This window comes from Staurois parvus, unplaced genomic scaffold (genome assembly GCF_062004578.1).
Source record: "Staurois parvus isolate SC_StPar_1 unplaced genomic scaffold, SC_StPar_1.0 ptg000525l, whole genome shotgun sequence".
Classification (NCBI taxonomy): domain Eukaryota; kingdom Metazoa; phylum Chordata; class Amphibia; order Anura; family Ranidae; genus Staurois; species Staurois parvus.
In genome coordinates, this window is record NW_028318321.1 from 10,000,227 (window position 1) to 10,023,519 (window position 23,293).

General features: G+C 38.1%; 1 protein-coding gene across 1 annotated transcript in view; it reads right to left on the reverse strand.

Moving 5' to 3' along the window:
• The window catches only part of LOC149451735 (alpha-2-macroglobulin-like protein 1), a 222,347-nt gene that overhangs the window by 110,113 nt on the left and 88,941 nt on the right, over positions 1-23,293 (reverse strand). The window contains exons 11-12 of the mRNA XM_089690237.1: positions 14,078-14,242; positions 5,714-5,935 (exon numbers count right to left, since the gene is read on the reverse strand). Coding sequence (XP_089546363.1) covers positions 5,714-5,935; positions 14,078-14,242 — 387 coding nt within the window. The remainder of the gene's footprint in view (positions 1-5,713; positions 5,936-14,077; positions 14,243-23,293) is intronic.

The window sequence follows — 23,293 nt, forward strand, 5'->3', positions numbered from 1 at the left end:
TCTAATTATTGCTCCCACAGTTGATTTGTTCACACCAAGCTGCTTGCATATTGCAGATTCAGTCTTTGCAGCCTGGTGCAGGTCTACAATTTTGTTTCTGGTGTCCTTTGACAGCTCTTTGATCTTCACCATAGTGGAGTTTGGAGTGTGACTGTTTGAGGTTGTGGACAGGTGTCTTTTATACTGATAACAAGTTCAAACAGGTGCCATTGATACAGGTAACGAGTACAGGACAGAGGAGCCTGGTAAAGAAGAAGGTACAGGTCTGTGAGAGCCAGAAATTTTGCTTGTTTGTAGGTGACCAAATACTTATTTTCCACCATAATTTGCAAATAAATTCTTTCCAAATCAGCCAATGTGATTGTCTGGATTTTTTTTCTCATTTTGTCTCTCATAGTTGAGGTCTACCTATGATGCAAATTACAGGCCTCTCTCATCTTTTTTAAGTGGGAGAACTTGCACAATTGGTGGCTGACTAAATACTTTTTTGCCCCACTGTAACTGTTTTGGGAAACCGTTAAAATGGGTTTAGTTCTGCTTTAAAATTAGTATGTCTTTCATACTCTTTTTTAACCATCGGGGGGGCCTCTGTCTCCAGGTCTGTTTGCACTTGTGATAGAACCTCTAGCAGTAGCCCTTTTTACATCTCCTGATGTTGTGGGCCTATGCATTAGCAGCATTGAAGCATTTGAAGACCTTCTCCTTTTACTCCATGACCCAGAACCCTCGGTACAAGCAGTGCTACGCAGTCTTAGTCAATTCACTGTGTACTCTGGTTTAAAGGTAAACTGGGAAAAATCTCATATTCTCCTGCTAGACCCAGAGGCAAGGGAAGCAGTGACCGTGGAACTTCAGTAGGTAAGTTGACAGACCTCATCACCCTTAACCTTGTCCCCCTACTCATTTTTCTGCAACCAATACTTTTGACTTGGAAAAACTACCCCCTATCCTTTTTAGGCAGGAGAAATCTTCTAAAATGTACTTAGAAACTCCCTAGTAAAACCAAGATTGTTCTTTGGCAAGTTAAAATATTCCATATCAAATCACTACAGGAACTTTGGTACTTCCAGACCTAAACAAATATTATTTGGTGGGCCAGATGGTGTTTCTCTCAAGATTGTTGCTCCAGGATGAGAGGGATATGGCTACAGTGTTTTAAGCAGAATATTTTGGTTCTGTGCCATCTCCGTTATAGGGTGGCACCTTCAGGTGTTCTAGGGGCACAATATATTTTCTTTCAGGCATAAGGAGTCCTTTGAACATGGCATGATTTTCCACAAGTTATTTTGGAAAATGTGGAAAGAAAATGAAAACGCTTTTTTTTTCTAACACGTAGCATGTAAATACCAAGAATTACACCCCAAAATACATTCTGCTACTCCTCCTGAGTTTTGCGATACCACATGTGTGAGTCTTTTCCACAACCTGGCCATATACAGAGGCCCAACATCCAAGTGGCAACAGCAGATGGTCTAGGAAATAAATTACACATCTAATTTCCTGACTACCTATCACATTTTTTAAGGCCCTAGAGCACCAGGACAGTGGAATCACCCACAAAATGACCACATTTTGGAAAGCAAACAGCCCAATGTATATTCTGTGAGGCATAATGCGTCTTTTGAACATGTAATTTTTTTTACACAACTTTACCACAAAGAAAATGAAATTATTATTTTTTATTTTATTTTTTTTTTTTTAGACAAAGTTGTCAATTTATAAGATATTTCTAACACACAGCATGCACATACCAAGAATTACACCACAAAATGTATTCTGCTACTCCCGAGTATGGCGATATCATATGCGTAAATTGTGTTTTTGTTTACAGCCTAGCTAAACAAAGAGTAAACAAAAGATTACCTTTGGTTTTAGAAGAGCAGTTGTCTGCAGGGGACAGCATTGATCCAGGAAGCAAGTAGAGATGTGGTCAGCAACAGCCAAAGGAATTATCCAAGGCAGCAGTCGGGAATATGGTCCATAAACAGGCCAGGGTCAGTACAGGCAGCAGGCTGATATCCAGGTAGCAGGCAGGAGCATGGTCCATAAAATGTCCTGGGTCATTACAGGCAGAGGCAGAGATATGGTCAGCACAGTCAAAGTACTGTCCAGGCAGCAGGCAGGAATATCAGGCTTACAGCCTTGATCAGGTAAGACCTGGGCACAGGGTAGAGGCTTCTTCTCACCCAAATCTCTTTGAAGCCTCTGGACTCCAGACCCTGATCCAGGAATTACAAAACCCAGAGAAGACCAAAAACTTGTTTTCTCTGCTTGGAACACTACTCTGAAGCTCCTCACATATGTGGGACCCCTGTGTTATCTTGAATCCCACTGCTACAGTAGCAGAGCAAAAGACTAGTCCAAGCGGCAGGCCAAAAACATGGTTGATTAACAGGCCGAGATCTATTTAGGTGGAAGGCAGAGATGTGGTTGATAGGCAATCCAGACAGCAGGCAGAGGTATTGTCAATAAACAGGCCAGGGTCAGTTCAGGTGAAAGGCAGAAACGTGGTTCATAAACAATCCAGATGGCTGGCAGAGTCAGTTAAGGTGAAAGGCAGCAGGCAAATGTTCAGCACTGATATTAAAAATGGGGAAATGGCAGGTTATTAGAAATCTGTGCACTATAACTAATAATTTAGTGATGTGGTAATGTTAGAAGCAGTCTCCAATGAGTAGGCCCAGTTGGAAGAGAAGAGACATTGGGGACAATGAAAACTGGTGTTTCTCCTAACTTCCTCTCTGCTGCATATCTAACATATTTTTGGCATCTTCAGTCTGCTTCCGTGGATGGAATGTTCTCAGGAAAATGGTGCTCACAGAATCAGTGCAAATGCTTTTTCGTGGAGATCCATGCTGATAGATCAGAGCAGTGATTACATTTTCTATAAATTTGAGCAAGGTGGTGGGTCTTCGCTTGGACTTGTGACGAGTGACATATGCATTAGAAATAGCCAAATGGAAAAAGTAAAGTGCAACTTTTTTATACCAGTAGGGTATATGTAGGGACGTACTTGCTGATAAATAGGGGTATACCATCTGAGCGTTTAAATTCACCCCATGAACCGACTATAATCATGGATAGCCTCAACATTTTTGGATGGAATCATGTCTTCTGTGAATTTGCACCGAGGTGTCATAGTGGATGGTGGACAGGACGTACACATCTCTCTTATTCTTCCACTTCACGGCCAACACCTTCTCATTCCTCAGACTCGCAAATTCTCCCCTTTGTAGCCTTGTGGTCACTTGACTTTGTGGGAGCCCTTCCTGTTTTTTCGGGTGGTACCGCAGGCCAAGGTTTCCTAGTGGTACAAGAGGTGTAAAAGGGCAGACTTCTGTAATAATTATCTAGGTAGATGTGATACCCCTTTTAGAATAGTGGAAAAGCCAGGTCCCAGACAATTTTTCTACTTGTGCTAATGTAGGTTGGGCACTCAGGCAGCTGGAGTTGGGAATCTTTGCCTTCGTACACGCGGAAAGGCATGCACATATCCCATGGCTTTTTCACGGAGCCTATTGAGCTTCAATCCATACCTGGTCCTTTTACTGTGAATGTGTTGCTTAATTCCTAGCCAGACAATAAAGTGGACAAAGGGATTCATCTGCACAGATGTTTTGGTCAGGGACATACAGTTCAACAAATCTCTTGGAAAAATAATTAATTATTGGGCAAATTTTGTAGAGTTTGTCATAGTCAGGCTGATTTGGGGGGGGGGGGGCACTATGTATTGTCCCTGAAATGAAGGAAGCACGTGATGTCAAAGTGTGACCTGGACATTACAGCTGCATAAATGGGCATGTGATGGATGGGGTGGGTATACCAGTAAGCATGTAATTAGGTTTTTTTGTAAGCCTCATGTTAATTGTGAGGCCCAAAAATAATTTAAACTCCTCCACTGTGAGACGTCTCCATTGAAATAGACTGGCATAGCATGAATTGGGATTGTTTGAGATATATTGCTGAGCAAAAAGATTGGTCTAGTCCACAATAAACTGAAGTAGGTTGTCAGGGAAAAATCCTCTGGGAGATATGTTTGGGACCTAATTCTTGGGGTTTGATGTGATACTTCAATACTAGGCTTTTCATTCAGTGGTCTAGTACCGTTGGTGTTTGGTGATTCATCATTTAGGGTGTATGGCACTGCTGGTGGTTGCCTGGTCTTCAGAGCACCTTATCCTTTTAGGAGGGACCGTTTCCTCTTTCCATTTGGTCACTGATGCACTATTTTTGATGGGTTCATAGTCTGAATCTGAATAGGATGATGAGAGCTCCCTGTTGCTTTCATCTATCATAATGAGGATTTGAAATGTCGCCTTACTAGTATAACATTTGTTAGGACATGGCAGCTCTGGTGATACCTAGACAGGTAGATTGCTGATTGCGGCTGTATGACAGGTACACTGCAGATGGACGGCAGTGATGGTGGCTCTATGATGGGCACACTGATTAGCCTGCACTGATGGCTGTTGTGACAGGTACACTGATTAGCCTTCATGGAATGCTGTGGTGACAGGTACACTGATAGGCCGCACTGATGGCTGTGGTGACAGGTACACCGAGAGAACCTGAAATATAAATTGTGCGCTGCCACTTGTGATTTTGTGAATAAACAAACTGAAGCTGCTGCAAATCACCAATATTGTGTGTTCTTCACAAACAAATAACCCAAAAAATGTACAGCGGTGCGCTACTCCAACATTATTAAAAAATAGCCAAAACAGAATATATATTGCTAAAAAAGTGATAAATCACTAATCATCAAACTTAAAATCACAAAGCAGTCTTGTTAAAGTATCTTCCACTTAGAACATAAATTCATATAAATGTTATTCTGCCGATGGGTAAGTGAACCCAGGTTTTTTGCGGTAACCCTTTTAGAGGGTTGTACCACCGCCACACTGGTGATATTAAAGATGGACCCTCACTTCCATAAGTTGACCCATAGATTATAATAGGTCAAATTGCACATTTTTTTCTAGTTGATGATTCCTCTTTTTTGGCCATGCTCCAGACCACCTGTTGGTTGCAGTGTTAAACCAACAAAACTCTACTATGGTAGTAAATTGAAAGAGACAGATACTCCCTATGAGTTATTGTTACAAGAGGAGGATCGAGCCCTGTGAGAGGAATCACCAACTAGAGGGAAAATGTGCAATTTGACCTATTATAATCTATTTCACTTTGACATCACTAGAAATGGGTATCTGCTTCTGCAGGTTCACGTATGTATACAGTATATACATGTTTCATTGCATTGCAAGTTGTCACTTTTTTGCCTTGAGGAAGGGACACTGTGCGGCCCTGAAATGTTGTGTGATGGACCACCTGTCACCCCTACTGGGTGCCTCTGCCAACAGTGCCTCTGCCAAACAGAAATACGGGTTTTTATACACTTCAAAAATAGGGCCAGTCACCACTTGAACAATTAAAACCTATCCGCTCATTAATTAGTGACATTGCACCAATTAATGAACATATATGTTTTCAATGGAGTGCTGGTGACATCTGATCATTTTACTTTGGTTAGTGGTGTTATTTTGGGACGGTGGGAATCTTGATATTTTTTTTTCTATTTTATATACAGAACCAAATAAAAATAAATAATAATAATAAAAGAAATGAGGGCCTAAGTGTGTAACTGGAATACTGCCACATTGTAGTCTGGCAGTAATGGCTTGTAAAATGGTTTGTCTGAGGAGAAAATACTCACAATGTAGAAGAAGGACTGGTGGTCAGAGTTAGGATCCAGCTTGTTTTTATTGATGAAGTATTCCACAGTCACTGATTGCTGACCGTCACATGAAGAGGGCCCTGCCTCAGCCAACACTTTAAGGAAGCTCTTACTCTCTGAATAGAAAGGATGAATCCAGGCAAATGCTTGATTGATCAGATTCATCTTTTGTTCCTTATCCTCTTCCAAGAAGACCTTTCCCTTAAGAAAAGAACATATATTTAAAACTTATTGTACTGTAAAAGGTACTGAAACTCCAACTTAACATCACAGAAAACCATATGTTTTAATGGTTCTACATAAATCAATAAAAGCTGACCATTGTTAACCCCCCCCTCCCTTAGTGGTGATGGCTTGTGCCAATACTTTAACTACTATTTGTCTGAACAGCTTGTTCTGTTAAAGAGAGTTAAAAAATAATAGACTTACTAGATGGATAACTAGATGGAAAAAAAGGGTAGCATGCCTTAAAAGAAAAGTAAAACAGCAGTCACATTTAAGTATAAACTGATATCTATTAAATTTTTTGGGGGTTTGAATATATATATGTCAATATAACAGGGGCTGCACAGTGGCTAAATGGTTAGCACTTCTGCCTGGCAGTACTAGGGGTAATTGGTTTGAATCCCAACCACGGCACCACCTGCCTGGAGTTGGCATGTTCTCCCTGTGCCTGTGTGGGTTTCCTCCGGGTACTCTGGTTTCCTCCCACATTCCATGCTGTAGGTGAATTGGATCCTGTCTAAATTGTCCCTAGTATGTGTATGTATGAATGTGAGTTAGGGACCTTAGATTGTACACCCCTTGAGGGTTAGGGACTGATTTGAATGTACAATATATATGTAAAGCGCTGCGTAAATTGACAGCGCTATATAAGTACCTGAAATAAATAAATACCAAACATGCTTCCCCTATCCACGCTGTTGGCAGGTACAGTTAGTTTGCATGCCACTAGATGGTTATGTTCCCATTATAGTGTGGTATGGGGAAAGTTGTAAATAAATGTTAGTTATCTTTTAGAAAAGTCCCTGCTTAATGATGCCATGGGTGTAGTTAGTGCCAATATAAATGAAAGTGTGGGAGGAGCCACACTTCGGGGCATGGGTGCCAAACACCCTGGAGCTGATAAGATGTAGTCTCCTGCAGAACTGAACTACATGCCTCTTTGCAGCGCTGCAGTCCCAGGCAAGAAGGTACAAAATACAGTAAGGACAGCTGTAGGTCTTCCACCTCAATACTGGACACTTTCACCCCCTTCCTGCCCAGGCCAATTTTCATTTTTCGGGACTGTTGCACTTTGAATGATAATTACACCGTCATGCAACACTGTACCCATATGAAATTGTTTTTTTTTTTTTGGAGACAGAGCTTTCTTTTGGTGGTATTTAATCACCACTGGGTTTTTTACTTTTTGTGCTATAAACAGAAAGAGACCGCAAATTTTGAAAAAAAAAAGTGTGCTTCTCATAGTTTCTGTTATAAAAATTTTCCTCGTACATTTTAATAAAAATTTATACTGCTACATTTCTTTGGTAAAAATAACCCAAATCAGGGCATATTATTTAGTCTTTTGAAAGTTATAGAGTCTACAAGCTATGGTACCAATCATTGAAAATTGATCACACCTGATGATGTACTGACAGCCTCATATCTTGAGGCCCTAACATGCCAGGACAGTGCAAATGCCTCCCAAATGACCCCTTTTTGGAAAGTAGACAGTACAAGGTATTTAGTAAGAAGCATGGAAAGTTTTTTGAAGTTGTAATTTTTTTCCACAATTCTTTGGAAAATGAAGAAATTAAATAAAATTAGTTTTTTTCCACATAAATGTCATAATAATGCTATTTCTTACACACGGCATAGGCATACTTGCAACTACACCCCAAAACAAATTTTGTTATAATCCACCTGAGTATGGCGATACCCTACGTGTGAGACTTTTTCACAGCCTAAAAACAAGATATACCTCTGCTCAAATCCCAATAACTAGTACATGCATTTATCCATCAGGTGCTAAAGGGGTGTAACCACATATTAACACTAGAAATTCTGAAAGACCCTCTGCACACTGGTATATACCCTTTCAAGCAAACTTTGCAATAAGTAGGGATATTTGGGATATTTGGTTCACACATATGTGCCAACTGTGTCAAAGTAATACTTCTATGGCCAATCCTACTCTGCTCTGCCTACGCAAATGCTGCTGTGGACACAATGCTAACATAGTTGAAAAGACAAAGTAGGGGAGAGCTACCAGGTCTAGGTCTGGCTACTGACCCACCATGCAACAAACAAGATATACCTGTGCTCAAATCAGAATAGCTAGTACATGCATTTATCCATCAGGTGCTAAAGGGGTGCCTAGCTCACAACTGATATGATCCAGAGATATTTAGACAGAATAAAGGTGAATAAAGTATTGGACCGGATGGCATACACCCACGGGTCCTTAAAGAATTAAGCTCTATCATTTCAAAGCCATTATTTAAAATTTTTAGGCACTCTTTAATGACTGGCATAGTACCACTGGATTGGTGTAAGGCCAATGTGGTGCCAATATTAAAAAAGGGATTAAAATCTTTTCCAAGTAATTATAGGCCTGTTAGTTTAACTTCTATAGTTGGGAAGATACTGGAGAGTTTAATAAAAGACCACATAGATAAGTTCTTGCTGGAAAAAAATATTTTAAGCAACAGACAGCATGGATTCATGAAAGGCAGAAGTTGTCAAACAAATCTGATTTCTTTTTATGAGGAGGTGAGCAAAGCCTTGGACAGAGAGGTGGCGGTGGATGTGGTATACTTGGATTTTGCAAAAGAGTTTGACGCAGTTTTCCACACACAGGTAATGTGTAAGGTAAAGTCTATGGGCTTGGAAAAATCTGTATGTAAATGGATAGAAAACTGGCTAAAAGATCGTATTCAGAGAGTAATGGTTAATGATTCATACTCTGAATGGTCTAGGGTTGTCAGTGGTGTACTCCAAGGTTCAGTGTTGGGACCCTTACTTTTCAATATATTTATAAACGATATAGGGTCTGGGATTAAAAATACCATTTCAGTCTTTGCAGATGACACCAAGCTTTGCAGTGGAATAATGTCCTTACAGGATGTCTCTAATTTACAAGCCAACCTCAATGCACTGTTTAATTGGACAACTATGTGGAAGATGAGGTTTAATATTGATAAATATAAGGTTATGCACATGGGGGCTATGAATTTGCATGCATCATACATACTGGGGGGGGGGTACAAATGGGGGAATCAATGGTGGAGAAGGATCTGGGAATTCTGGTAGATCACAAGCTTAATAATGGCATGCAATGCCAAGCTGTGGTTTCTAAAGCGAGCAAAATCCTCTCTTGTATTAAAAGAGATATAGACTCCAGTGAGAGATATATCATATTACCCCTGTACAAATCATTAGTAAGACCTCATGTGGAATATGCAGTTCAATTTTGGGCACCAATTCACAAAAATAACATTTGGGAGCTGGAGAAAGTGCATAGAAGGGCAACCAAAATGATAAGAGGCATGAAGGAGCTCAGTTGGAGGAAATTAGATTTAATCTCCATATATGGAAAGGTTTCTTCACAGTAAGAGCTGTGAAAATGTGGCATAAACTCCCTCAAGAGTTGGTTCTGGCCAGCTCAGTGGATTGCTTTAAAAAAGGCCTGGATTATTTCCTAGATACACAGAATATAACTGGATACTAGCATTTATAGGTAAAGTTGATCCAGGGGAAATCCGATTGCTTCTCGGGGGATCAGGAAGGAATGTTTTCCAATGCAGGAGCAAATTCAATTATGCTTTGCTGGGGTTTTTTGCCTTCCTCTGGATCAACTGTGGGTATAGGATTATAACTATTTTTAATGGATTTAACTAGATGGACTTTTGTCTTTTTTCAGCCAGATTAACTATGTAACCAGGTACATGTTCTGAGAGGACGTTTAGGAATGTTCTCTCAGAATGGGAAAGCTCCCACCTGGCTGTTTTTTTGCAGTTGCTGAGTGGGAAGCAGTTAAACCTGAACTCCAAAAAGATCTAAAAGACAAAATGAATGCAACTGTAGTCATTAAAACATCTACAGTATAATTGGAGTTTTAAATGCAAGCAGTATAAGTACCGGTACTAAAATTTGACTTGGTTTTACCTTTTGCTATCATGGTATAGAAGAACTCAGACAGGAGGGAGGCAAGATAAAAATGACAGATAATCTTATCAGTTTCTTGCTTTTCCATTAACTGTCCAGTCACAAGCTTGTGGGAGGGACAAGACCTGCAGGTATTAATTAACTGCAGCAGACAAAGTTCATAGCTTATAAATTGGGCTCCATTGCTTGAAAAAAATGCAGTGGGCTTAGTGTACCACAATGTAGAATGGCCACTGTTGTCATGGTGCTAGGGGTGTTACTAGGATTGTAAAAGGTCTGGGGCACCTTTGGGGAAGTCAAGTAGTAAAGAAATGCAGTGAGCGTACAGTTGGTGTGGTGAAATTGTGGTAACAGTGGGAGGAGCTTAAGGGGCATGGATAAATAAAATAAGGTCAGTCTGTCCCCCAGTACAATTCCCCCCCAGGTCAGTCTGTCTTCGAGTACAATCCTTTCCCCAGGTTGATTTGTCCCCCAGTATAATCCTCCGTGTCAGTCTTTCCCCCAGTACAACCCTTCACCTCAGTTCAATATGTCCCCCAGTATAATCCCCACAGGCCAGTCTGTATCACAGTACAACTCTTAACCCCAGGTCAATTTGTCCTACAGTCCCCCTAGGTCAGACTTTAGGCAGGTGCAATCAATTCTCTCCACTGCAGGTGGCGTTCAACCCATTGCTATTGCAGAGGGAGAGGAAGTCAGGGGTTCCATGTTCCATGCTCCTCTATAAATTCTTGGGTCACTGGAGAAGTGATCTGGTTGGATGCTGCCATCCCATGTGACTCTGGTGGCCATCTTGGGTCAGGCAGAGTCTATTTAAAGGATAAGTTCTCCTTTTGTAATGTTACACCCATATTCAGAGTGTATGTTATGAAACCGAGGAAGTTGGAATGACGAAACGCATCAGTGTGTGACCATCTGTGATGTCAGCACGCAGGCCGGGACCACGTGGTGTGATGACGTGACCACTGCTGCAGAAATCCATAGGAACCAGTGTGTGGTGAGACTGTCACCAGCTACAGAAGCGGCGGCCATTATATTGGAAGTGCTATGCTTGCAATGTGCATTACTTTTTAACTCAATGTGAGTGTTATTTTAAGGGGGGATTTTTGAGGCAATAAATGTGTTTATGGTATCACACTATGTGGCTGTTTTATTTTGCCCATATATGGATTGGAACTGATATAATTTAATCTGGATGATGAGGAGATCAGAGTGAGAGCTATCAATAATTCACTGTTTGGAGATTGTTTTGGGTTGCTGGCTGATTATCCTATTGTCACTTTCACAACTATTCAGTATTAAGGAGGTTGATTTTCTACTGTGTTTCCACTGCTGGTTATTCACCAGCTTCTGGTGAGTGTTGAATTCCATGGGGTAATAATCACTGCAGGATCACATTGAAGGTGGATCAAGTTACCTTAAAGAGATATCACATCACTGAAATTAACTGAACTTCTTCACACATTTTTTTCACTTTGGTGGAAGTTTTTATACTATGTCATCTACAAATAGTTTCTTTTATTGGATATTGGTTTATTTGAGACCCTTCTTAAGGGTAATTTAGTATGAAAAATCTCCAAAAGGCATCAAATTATAGATTAGACATTCTTATAATATGTCAACAAAAGTTAGATTTTATTTCCATCATTTACACTTTCAAAATAACAGAAAACAAAAAAATGGCGTCTGCAAAAGTTTGGGCACCCTGCAGAGTTAATATCTTGTACTGCCCCCTTTGGCAAGTATCACAGCTTGTAAACGCTTTTTGTAGCCAGCCAAGAGTCTTTCAATTCTTGTTTGAGGTATCTTTGCCCATTCTTCCTTACAAAAGTCTTCCAGTTCTTTGAGATTTCTGGGCTGTCTGTCACACACTGCTCTTTTAAGGTCTATCCATAGATTTTCAATTATGTTGAGGTCAGGAGATTGTGAAGGCCATGGCAAAACCTTCAGTTTACGCCTCTTGATGTAATCCCCCGTGGATTTCGAGGTGTGTTTAGGATCATTATCCATTTGTAGAAGCCATCCTCTCTTTAACTTCAGCTTTTTCACAGATGGCATCAAGTTACCATCCAAAATTTGCTGAAATTTTATTGAATTCATTTTTCCTTCTACTCGTGAGATGTTCCCTGTGCCACTGGCTGAAACACAACCCCAAAGCATGATTGATCCAACCCCATGCTTAACAGTTGGACAGAGGTTCTTTTCATTAAATTCTGTGCCCCTTCTTCTCCAAACGTACCTTTGCTCATTCCAGCCAAAGAGTTCAATTTTAACCTCATCGGTCCACAGAACTTGTTTCCAAACTGCATCAGGCTTGTCTATATGTTCATTTGCAAAGTTCAAACGATGATTTTTGTGGTGAGGACGTAGAAGAGGTTTTCTTCTGATGACTCTTCCATGAAGACCATATTTGTACAAGTATCTCTTTATAGTGGAATAGTGTACCACAACTCCAGTGTCTGCCAGATCTTTCTGGAGGGATCGTGCAGTCAAACGTGGGTTTTGAATTGTTTTTCTCACAATCCTACGAGCTGTTCTGTCTGATATTTTTCTTGGTCTTTCAGATCTTGCTTTAACTTCCACTGTTCCTGATGACTGCCATTTCTTAACTACATTCCGAACAGAGGATATTGACATCTGAAAACGCTTTGCTATCTTCTTATAGCATTCTCCAGCTTTGTGAGCGTCAACTATTTTCAGTTTCAGTTTTCTAGACAACTGCTTAGAAGAGCCCATGGTGCTGATTGTTGGGGCAAGGTCAGATGAATCTGGGCATTTAAAACCGTTGAGATTGACATAACCTGGTCTTCCCAGACGATGATTGAGAACAATCCATGACACTGGCAGGTATCAGCTTTGCAAAGGGGGTAGTGCATGCTATAAATTCTGCAGGGTGCCCAAACTTTTGCAGATGCCATTTTTTTGTTTTCTGTTATTTTGAAAGTGTAAATGATGGAAATAAAATCTAACTTTTGTTGACATATTATAAGAATGTCTAATCTGCAATTTGATGCCTTTTGGAGATTTTTCCATCTTTCCTTGGCTTCTTTATGCACATTAATACAAATTTTTAGCTGGGGTGCCAAACTTTCGATCCCCACTGTATATCAGGCCTCAAAATTTCCACTCGCCTGCTCGCATTTGGCAAGTGGAAATAATGTTGGGGTGAGTCATGTACAGGCAGTATACAGGAAGTATATACACAAGAAGTTTATACACAAAGGTGGACATTCATAATATATTTCATATCATGTTTCATTGATTATTGGGTTTTTTTTGTAACAGACAACACATTTTCTGTGTTCATTATTAGATATAAAGCATTATATTTGATTAAGATTACATTTGATATTTTAGCATTTATGAACTATTTTATGAATTTGTAATTGATCACCTTTTTTTAATATTTTCTTTGGTATCAGATTTGGGATTTGAACACGTGATATTTTTATATATTTTCACATATATATATTTTTTATTTCATTTATTTATCAAGGAAAGTAATTGTGTGGTGCTGAAACAATACTTATATAAACTAAAGGAATAGAATTTCTAGTTTGACCAGTGAATCTTTGTTCATTTTAAATGCCCGATCATAAGCAGAGGAAAAAATAGGACTTTCCCTTTGAACATGACTAGACAATTAAAGTGAACACTGGATGGTTAAAGTGGAACTTCTATCTCTCAATCAACATTGACTATTTTTAATTCTTATTCTGCAAGGCCTAGTAAATAGATAGGAAAGTATATTATATTTACTGGTTTTAAACTTTTTTCTTTTACATTTCTTCAGTTACCGCCTGGTTTCAGGAAATAAGCAAATGATGTCATACATCTCAGGAAACTTCAAGAGGGGATGAGAGGTTTTCTCAACTAAGCACACACTTCCCTCCTACATGCCTGAGCTAAGGACAGGTAGATTCCAGGAAGCAAATGCTACATGAATCATCTGCCCTTACTCGAGTTGGCCACAGCCAAAAATGCTAGGGGGGGGGGGGTCAAAGTGATTTCTCAGCAAAAAAAAAAAACATGGATACATGGATGATGGGACAGTTTATTTGAATATTAAAATTTAATTAAATAGCGTTTTTGGTTTGTGGTGCTCAGATGCAATGTAGTTCCAGTTTAACAATCTACCTGTTTAATACATTTGACTGACTGTGTTGGTAATGAAATGTCTGTTCATCTTACCATAATAGACACCATATCCTCCCATGAAGAGGTGTCCGGGTTGAAGGTTGCTATACCCAATTCATCTGTCACTGCGGTCAAGTTCAGGTCTTCTTCTTCAAAGCCCACCACTAAGTATACTGTTTCATTCACTTTGGGGGATTCTGTTCTGTCTAAGAGCTTTATCTATGATAAAAAGTGAAGACACATAAGTAACTTTATACTATCCTGGCCAACCAAAATAAACTAGATGATAAAAGCTCCTGGGATGTTTGTTACCGCTAATTAAAAGGAATTAAAATTCACAGTCAAAATAAATCTCTGAACTGTATAGACCTATGTCCTAATCGTGGTTCAGTTTAAAGTATATATAAACTCTCACCTTGTAAAACAACCAATTCAGTTGACCTTTTCCCCCTCTTTTTTATAACTAATCACGTTCTCAATTGCATAAGGAGCTCAGAGAGCTGTAGGAGGGGAAACAGCAATACATGGTACAGTAGGCACAAATTAGTAATATGAAATGCTGGATTTACATATTCTTTAAGGCTCTGGGAATCTGACCAAACACCCAGGGCACATATTACATGGGAGTAAGAAGGAGAGAAGCGCCTCTAAGTGCAGTATTGACATTATTTATTTAGCAAACAATGTAAAACCACTCACATTGTGTAAGATAAAGAAAGGCTCAAATGGGTAAAGTGAATCGCTGTGTCCTTGCTGTACTGGCTGCGTCCGCACTGAGGAGACTGTGGATGTGAAGACTATGGAGTGGTTTTTGTCCACAGTACTTAGAGGTGCTTCTCTCCTTCTTACTTCTATACAGAGTTTGCTACAGCTACATGAAGCTAGCCATAGTGCTATATGGACCAGGGGCAGACTGACCATTTGGAAACTCGGGCACTGCCCGAGGGCCCGGGGTCAGTAGGGGGCCCCATGAGATGCCCCTGGTACCATTTTTATAGGCTTTTTTAAGTTTGGGCAAAGACACAGGGGCCCCATGAGCCCCTATTGCCCGAGGGCCCCGTGAGTTGTCTGTCCGCCCCTGATATGGACTTTATCCTAACTGGACTTTAGTGTGTGTCCTTTATATATAGGAGTTGGGTACCTGCTTTTTGCGCTGATTTTACTTTGTTCACAGTGGTTTTTGTCTTTTTACATATTACATGGGAGCCTGGGTCACTTGACACATGATACATAGGGGAGTCTAGAGTGATTCTAGTCTCTTAACCACCACCAGCTCCTGAGCCAACCAGTTTTGCACAGACACTTCACAATTACTCTATTCCACTCCACATCTCAGAGCAGTTAATTCACTTCCCAAGATACTTTTTCCAGCTGAGAAGAGAGCCAAGGTACTGTACTTCTTTTCTTTTAACTGTACCTAAAAATTAAGATACATGTATAGTCCACACATTGGTATTTCTTTGGTATGAACACCTTTTCAACGGTCCAGCATACTGGCTATAATTGCTAAATATTTCATTTTCCTAAAGTCCTGGAATCTATATTTGAAGCTGTCCTTATAATTATCCTACCAATACTCAGAACTGGTGCTGTAGTGCTACTCATCCACACATTGTGCTACTCAATTCACGCCTTAAGCCTTATCCAGTCCTGAGCCTTATCCCATAGCTCCAGGGGCAGTTCTCCTCTGTTCACAAGAACATCCTTCCTTCACTGTTGCTGGTGTCCCAGGAGAGGAATCCAGACACCTCCTTCCACAGATAAAGGCAGGGGAAGGGCCAATCCTCACTTACTGAGGGGAGTGCCAGTAGCTAGGGGAACCCTAACTTTGGCCACGCCCATATTCACTGGTAGTGTCTATTGTTACATGTTTCTGTCCCTCAACACGTTTCGTCCAATGGACTTCCTCAGGAGTAGGGTGTGTCAGACTCGTCAAGCTACCAGTTATATTACTTCCACCCTCAACCCCACTGTTTAACAAAGTCCTCAATGATACTCACTCCACATTTCAATTCAATACTATTTCAATTACATATTTATTATACTTTAATATAAATATAAAAAAAAAACCTCCAAACATATCCCTATACAGTATATAATAAATATGTTACAATAAACACATGCTAAACCATATTAAAAAGATAATACGCTTATAGACCACCTACAGTATTTTATATTAAAATTGGCTCAGTTTTAAAATCATCAGGCATACAGTACAATAAAACCCTCTACCAGGATGATTTAATGATTTGTTAAAAAACAGCTCAAATACAGTTTTACATGAACCCTTTTAAAGCCACTGACGTATGTCATATGTTTGTGGTTTAGGGGGGAGTTGGCCCAAATCGGACAAGCTGACTCACAGGCTTCATCTGCTCATCAGTAGACCCAGGACAAGCATAGTGAGTGTCACTGGTTAGAGAGGAGCGGGATCAGTGAACATCCATTCACCGATTTCCCCTTCCTGTTATTGACCCAGACGTGACGTGTAAAACATCACTTCCGGGTTCTGGGGTCACTGTATGGCTTGGGAAGAAATGAATGCAGCGCGATCATAGAATGACAGATGAGACATCAGGGGGTTTATTTACTAAAGCTGGAGAGTCCAAAATCAGACTCCCTTCTGCATAGAAACCAATCAGCTTCCAGTTTCATTGCCAAAGCTTCATTGAACAAGCTGAGGTTAGAAGCTGATTGGTTTCTATGCAGAAGGGAGTCTGATTTTGGACTCTCCAGCTTTAGTAAATAAACCCCCAGGGGTCTTCTAAACGCCTAATGTATCATTAATGAGAACCTGTCTCCAAAGAATGCATTGCATAAGGGACTTTTTGTAATGTTTTGTAATAAAAAGAAATTTACACCAAAGCACTTAAATCCCCCCCTCAAGGTTTTTGAGAGACCCACATATATGCATGTATGCAACATAAATAAATGAGCTGAGGGTGCCTATGTATGAAAACATTGATTGCGCTCCACGTTACATATTGCTGTGCACCCCAGAGTGAACTCAATTAGAAGCCCATTATTCATAGTTAACGCCAATCTAATGACCTGTATAGGATTTTCAATCATTGCCTATGGAAAATATAGGGTAGTGTATTTTTAACGGAAATGTTTCGTTTCATAAACTGTTGTGCTACTATTGTGTGACTTGAAAAACTGAACCTACAACTATTTATTTATCTAGGGTGTCTGCTATCAGAAAATATATAATGTTTAGGGGTTTTGCATAATCTTCAGCCCTAAAATGTTTTTTTAAACATATGTGCAAAAAAAGCAAATATGGCTTTGGCAGCAAAAGGGTTAAAGCAGAATTTCAGCTAGAGCCTACACTGCCTTAAAAAATCTCTCTACCCCTTGCTAACAGCTATACTATGTATTGAATGTACTTTTTGTGATAAACTTCCCAATCAGCCCAATCTATCTCAAAAATTCAATAAACCAACATATTCCAAAAGGTGATGATCAAATCTAAACTAAAATAATAATAAACCACCCCTCTAATATATATTCCAAAATCATCAAATATAAATAATAAAATAACATAAATAAAATAAAATATAATAAATTAAAATATATATAAAAGTGTCCAAATCTCCAAAAAATAATAATAATAATAATAAGTGTCCAAATCTCCAAAAAAGTATGTAATATAAACAAATAAATGTCCAAAAAGTCCCAAGAAAAACAAAAACGTTCTTTATGTGTTCAGTGAAGCAAAACCATTCTCCAAAAATGCCTTGTTATCCTCAAAAGTAAAAAGAAAAATATATCATAGTGTAATATCCTCAAACATATATATATGCTTCACACTGTGCAAAACTCAAATCACACCAAAAATAGTGAAAAATCAATAAATAAAAATAAACGTGAGAACTCGTGATCACTCCAATCTCAAGTGAAAAATGATACTAGGTACCAATATCCTATATACTCCAGCCAAAGTAGATGCTAAATACCATTACCCTCTTATGGTATATTCAGGCATATACTGTTAGATAGGAAAGGCATTCCTCCATCACTCTTATCCCGGGGTATTCCTCATATGGACAAAGAGAAGGCTCAATCAGGCAGATTTCATAAAAAGATATAAATTTATTCCACACTTACATGTAAAAACACTTTATCCAGCTTTCTGTACTGCACATTTCAGTCTCTGGTTGAAAAAAACGATCGTTTCCAACCGACAAAATGGCCGCGGCGACACTTCCGGTTAGCGTGCGTGCGTAATGACGTCACGCGTTTCGTCACTTCCGGACTTCATCTGAAGGGATACAGACGTCTAATTGGTCTCTCCTTATAATCCACTGTCTTTTAATGGGGTGAGGCCGGATCCGCCATATTGCATGAGGGAAACATCGCAATAGAACCCCATGTAGCCTCCCGCAAACCCCCAATACCGGAAATACTACTCGCAGTTATACACTAATATCACCAACGATACTACATATCTATATACAACCTTTCTACATATGAGATCAACAAATAACAAGCTCACATGCAGATAGTATATATTCAGGGAAATAAGCATATTCCATCGATTACCCAGTACCACCATATACCACTCCCAATATAATCTACCAGGTGAAACACAGCAACAACTACTTATTATAGTAAACCTCTATTCATATATATTTTACATAATTACACTATATAATGTATGATCCTAATATGTATCATAATATTCAACCCCGTGCTCCCCCTAGTGGTCGTATAATAATACTGCTACTAAACCCATTAATTATAAAATCAGTACACCAATCTCTACATTAATTATTTTAAATAATCACATAATTCCACTATATAATGAATGACCCTAATATGTATCATAATATTATGCCCAGTGCTCCCTCTAGTGGTCGTAAGATAGTACTGCTACTAAACATATTATTTATAAAACCAATACCCCAATCTCTAAAATAATTCACTATCAATATATTACCAATAGTAAACCCTAATGACATAAATAATCACCGCTCTACTTATTTCAATAGAATATATAAAAAAGTTACATTTAAAATAAAGTATTAATTAAAATATATAAGAATGTGTATCCATAGATAAACATACATCTATGGATATAAACCACTGTTATTTCAAATACATTATTATAAAATTAATATACCCGAATTATCCAAACTATCATTAAATTACTGCTCCTTATTTATCTATCTGAAATAAAACAATTCAAATCTAGCTCTATATTTAGTCCCTTTGGTTTCAATGTATTCATCCTAAAGATCCAAAAGGTTTCATTTTGTGACAATTTCTTAATTCTATTACCCCCTCTCCAATGTCCTTCCACAGTGTCAATTCCACAAAATTTTAACTGACTAGGATCTGAATTATGGAATTCCTTAAAATGTCTCGATACACTATGATCCTTCTTCCCTTTAATAATATTCCTCACATGTTCTTCCAACCTTTTTCGTAAGTTCCTTTTTGTTCTCCCTATATACTGGAAATGACAAGGACATTCCAGCATATATGTAACGTATTTTGTGTCACATGTAATAAATTGTTTAATTAGAAATTCTTCACCAGTAGAACAAGAAGCGAAGGAAGGAGTCTTCTTATTCTTAATTTTAGTAATTTTACACATTCTACATTTTCTGCACGGATAGAATCCTTTTAGATTAAACATATTGCCCATTTTCTTTGGAGGGGATATTATTCCTTTCACCAAGGTGCTCCTCAAATTATTCGTTTTTCTATAAATAAAACTTGGTTTATTTGGTAACACCGGGCCTAGCACATTATCCTTCTGTAATATTGGCCAATGTTTAATTAAAACCTTCTCAATTTCTTTAAACTGACAATTAAAACGTGAATAAAACGCATATTCCCTTTTATTATTATTCTCCTCTTTCATTTTAAATTTTTCTTTAATTTTCCCGTCACCTAAATAATTCTGACTAATTTTAAATCGTATGCTCTCTAATTTTTCTGGATCATAACCTTTGGAAACAAACCTCTCTTTAATAACCTTAGATTGTGCTATAAAGTCCTCCAATCTTGAACAGTTCCTCATAATTCTAGTAAACTGTCCTTTTGGTATGCCTTGTATCCATTGCGGATGATGACAACTAGTCACAGGAATATATCCGTTTCTATCCGTATCTTTAAAATAAGTTTTAAAACATAATCTGTTATTATATTTAAAAATAGTAAGATCTAAAAAATTGGCCGATTGATTACTTATATTATATGTAAATTCCAATTCGTAATTATTGGTTTCAATAAATCTCAAAAACTTTAATAGATTCTTCTCCGTGCCCTCCCAAATTACCAAAATATCGTCAATGTATCTCTTCCATATTGTTAGCCCCTCCCACCTTTTACCATAAATCTCTTTCTCTTCCCATTTTGCTAGGAAAATATTCGCCAAACTCGGAGCGAATTTGGCGCCCATTGCGACACCCTTCCTTTGCTCATAATATTCACCATTATACCAGAAATAGTTCTTTCTCATTGTGAATTCTAATAATTGAATGATAAATTTTCTCTGTTTAAGGTGCAAGTCAGTATAATTTAACAGAGCCCATTTAATGGCTTCTACTCCATCTTTATGTATAATGTTAGTATAAAGGGAGTTTACATCTATAGTAACTAGAAACATTCCGTGAGTACTCTCCATTCCCTCTAATAAACTAATCACATCTTGACTATCCTTTATATATGATTGCATGTTTTTAACCACTGGTTGCAAATAAAAATCTATGTATTCTCCCACCCTTGAATGTATAGAATCAATCCCATTAATAATGGGTCTCCCTGGGGGTCTACTAAGACTTTTATGAATTTTTGGCAATATATACATGTATGGAATCTTACATGACAAAGGAACCAAATATAGAGCCTCTTTCTCATTAATAATTTTATCTTCTTCAGCCTTTTTGACTAACTTCTGGAGCTGTTTTTTATATAAAATAGTTGGATTTTTTAAAATTTTTTCATAAGTTTCACTATCACTTAAAATACGATCCATTTCTTTTTCATATTCCATCCTATCCATTATTACCACCCCTCCACCCTTGTCTGCCGGTCTTATAATAATATTTTTCTTTTTCTTAAGAGCCTCTAAACCCTGATGAATAGATTCTTCCTCCCTAAATTTTCTTAAATTCACTTCATATAAATCGTCTACTACCATTTGCTTGAATACTTCTATGTTCATATTCCTTGAATTCACCGGATTGAACGTAGACTTGTTTTTTAAATTACTACATACATATTTTGACCTCGGCATAGGGTTCAATGTATTAGTTTGGCCGGGTAACGAAGCAAAGTATTTTTTAATATTTAATCTTCTAATGTATTTATTAACATCTATGTAAGTCTCAAATTTATTCAAGTTTGATTTCGGGGCAAATTTTAGACCTTTATCTAATACCAATATTTCATTCTCTGTCAAAGGGACTGAACTTAAGTTGTAAATTCCTTCACCTATCCTTCGTTCCTCTTCCTTTTGTTTATATTCCCTTTGTCCTGTGTTTGCTCCCCTACACAGTAATTTTGAGGGCCACTTACTTCTTCCTCTCTCGGGGCATGATTTCCCCCCCATTCCCTTCTTTGGTAGTAAGGGGGATTTCTCGGTCCTCCCCCTCCCCATTGGGGTTGGTAATATGGTCTCATGAACGGTGGTGGGCCCGGAGGACGACCTCTGTAGTTCCTCTGAAAAAAATTTCCCCTTCCTCTATTCCTATTGGGACTATAGTAGTTCCCTCTTGGACTATAATAGTCATTCCAGCCTTCTAAGGGCTGAAATCTATTCTGTATCGGGACATTGTATACTTGATTAGCTGTATTTTTTATTTTAGCATTATCTTTCCCTGAAACTGCTTTTGGTTCTGTTTTCTTCCCTGGAATAGGTAAATTCTCCTTATTCCTATTTTGACTCTGGAAATTCTGTTCCTGTACAAGTCTATTCCTTCCATCATCATCTAGTAGCGATTTCGCCGGTGATGATTCTGTAGATTGGCAATTTATAAAATTCGCCGATTCCTGCCATTTATAAATTTTATTCGCCTGATAGTCCCCCATGTCCCTGATGAATTTCTTATGTTTTTTCCTCTTAATTTCTCCATCTTTTTTATTTAGCTGTTCCTGTAGGGTCTGATATACACCATTAAGATCCCTTTTCTCTTTAAATTCTTCCACCTTCTTTTTCATCTCCTCTAGTTTAATTTCTACTGACCTAAGTTTCCTTTTCTTCCTCTCTATCAACATAATCAATAGTTGTTCCTCACATGTGTGAAAGAATTTCTTCCACTCAGTTAAGGAATCTTCATCATTAAGGCCATCATTAGGGACCAGATCCCATCTTAATCTCCTTGGGACTATACCTTCCTTAATATATTTCTCAAATGAGACAATGTCCCACCATAATTGTAATTTCCTTTCCATAGTATAGCCCACTTTTTTCATTAGTACCTCCACATTTGCGTCACAGGCTGTTTGAGTAGTTGAAAATACTTCCTCTAAATTGATTTTCCTAGTATCCATAAAGTTAAATACGTCCATATTAAAATTCTCAGTGATCCTAAATATTAAACAATAAATCAAATATCCTATACACACCTAAATTAAAATTCAAGGAGAACAAAACACCCCCTGGTGTAAGACAATCAATCAAAAAGCTCCTATACAGCCACAAAACACTACTTCCTCCCTAGGAAGTGAATAAACTATTGAATGTACTTTTTGTGATAAACTTCCCAATCAGCCCAATCTATCTCAAAAATTCAATAAACCAACATATTCCAAAAGGTGATGATCAAATCTAAACTAAAATAATAATAAACCACCCCTCTAATATATATTCCAAAATCATCAAATATAAATAATAAAATAACATAAATAAAATAAAATATAATAAATTAAAATATATATAAAAGTATATAGGGAGAACAAAAAGGAACTTACGAAAAAGGTTGGAAGAACATGTGAGGAATATTATTAAAGGGAAGAAGGATCATAGTGTATCGAGACATTTTAAGGAATTCCATAATTCAGATCCTAGTCAGTTAAAATTTTGTGGAATTGACACTGTGGAAGGACATTGGAGAGGGGGTAATAGAATTAAGAAATTGTCACAAAATGAAACCTTTTGGATCTTTAGGATGAATACATTGAAACCAAAGGGACTAAATATAGAGCTAGATTTGAATTGTTTTATTTCAGATAGATAAATAAGGAGCAGTAATTTAATGATAGTTTGGATAATTCGGGTATATTAATTTTATAATAATGTATTTGAAATAACAGTGG